Source organism: Otolemur garnettii, unplaced genomic scaffold (genome assembly GCF_000181295.1).
Source record: "Otolemur garnettii isolate 467f Iridium unplaced genomic scaffold, OtoGar3 scaffold00187, whole genome shotgun sequence".
In the NCBI taxonomy this organism is placed as follows: Eukaryota; Metazoa; Chordata; class Mammalia; order Primates; family Galagidae; genus Otolemur; species Otolemur garnettii.
Genome location: NW_003852582.1, coordinates 1,791,806 through 1,792,999, shown reverse-complemented (window position 1 = coordinate 1,792,999; position 1,194 = coordinate 1,791,806). Strand labels below are relative to the sequence as shown.

General features: G+C 35.8%; 1 protein-coding gene across 1 annotated transcript in view; it reads left to right on the top strand.

Annotated features, from left to right (window-relative positions):
- The window catches only part of METTL8 (methyltransferase like 8), a 99,344-nt gene that overhangs the window by 68,596 nt on the left and 29,554 nt on the right, over nucleotides 1-1,194 (top strand). Inside the window, exon 5 of the mRNA XM_003800862.3 lies at nucleotides 410-501. Coding sequence (XP_003800910.1) covers nucleotides 410-501 — 92 coding nt within the window. The remainder of the gene's footprint in view (nucleotides 1-409; nucleotides 502-1,194) is intronic.

Here is a 1,194-nt window from a genome sequence, read left to right as displayed (position 1 = left end):
GCCAAAAACTGCAACAACAACAACAACAACAACTATTAAAGAATGCCCTGTTCATAAATAACAAAAAGGCAAATAAATTTGGGCTTAGACTAAAAAACAGCAAACCGTACCAGCACCCAAATAATCATGCACCAGGGTGTTCTGAGGACATTACTTCAGCAACCATTTCCCAAAGGTGGCTGAGACTTGCAGCACAAACAGATTTGAACAGAAGAACCGTAGGAGTTCCAGGATTGTACCAGCACCATCAGTAGGAACATTTGTCACAAAATGTATTCATTCAACATAGAATTAGCTTGTATCATTTGTCTTTGACTAATCTGGAATGAAAGACGTGATCCTGTGTCACCTTTTTTCTTCTTTCTCCAAGGATAAAGCATGTTTTACAATCTTTTAATTTTTTAAATAGGGATCACATGCAGTGGTCTAAAGAAGATGAAGAAGCAGCCAGAAAAAAAGTAAAAGAAAACTCCACTGTGCGGGTCCTTCTGGAAGAGCAAGGTAGCCAACTGCATGTTGTGGCTCGTGGAGCCGGGCCTCTCTGTTTGGGCTTCTAGACACTTTCAGTTTACACTTGAATCACTTTTCTTCCTCCTTGTGTCATTGCTTCTGAGAGTTCTTAGCTTCTACCTATCCCAAACCGCTCCTGCCATTTGGTGCAATTCCCAGTTCTCCCAACGTAGTGGGACCAAAGTTAATGAAATATGTATTCACCCTATAATTGGTCTTTCAGTAGTCATATTATTGCTTTTTCTAGGGATACACACATGGGTGGCATTTCAAACAAGATATGAAAACATATCTTTAAACTTTTGCTATGCTGCTTTTAGTATGTTATTATGCATTTCACTTGCTAAGAATTTTGAACAAATTCATGAACTTTGAGTGAAGGTAAGGTCATATCAAAATCTTGCTGGGCTTTTAAGATAAATGTAAAATTTCTATAAGATACTCTTCTTGGAGACCTTTATATTTACAGCTTAATTTAGGTAAAATTTTACCAACCTTCATAACTTGCTGTTTAAAAATTGGCCTTTGCTACTACAAAATAACAGAAAATGTTGATTCCATATTTTGACTTTTGTGAATGGTGCTGCAATAAACAGGGAGTTCAGATTATCTCTTGAATATATATATATACACATATTATTATATAGAGAGAATATATATGTGTGTGTGTATATATATATATAT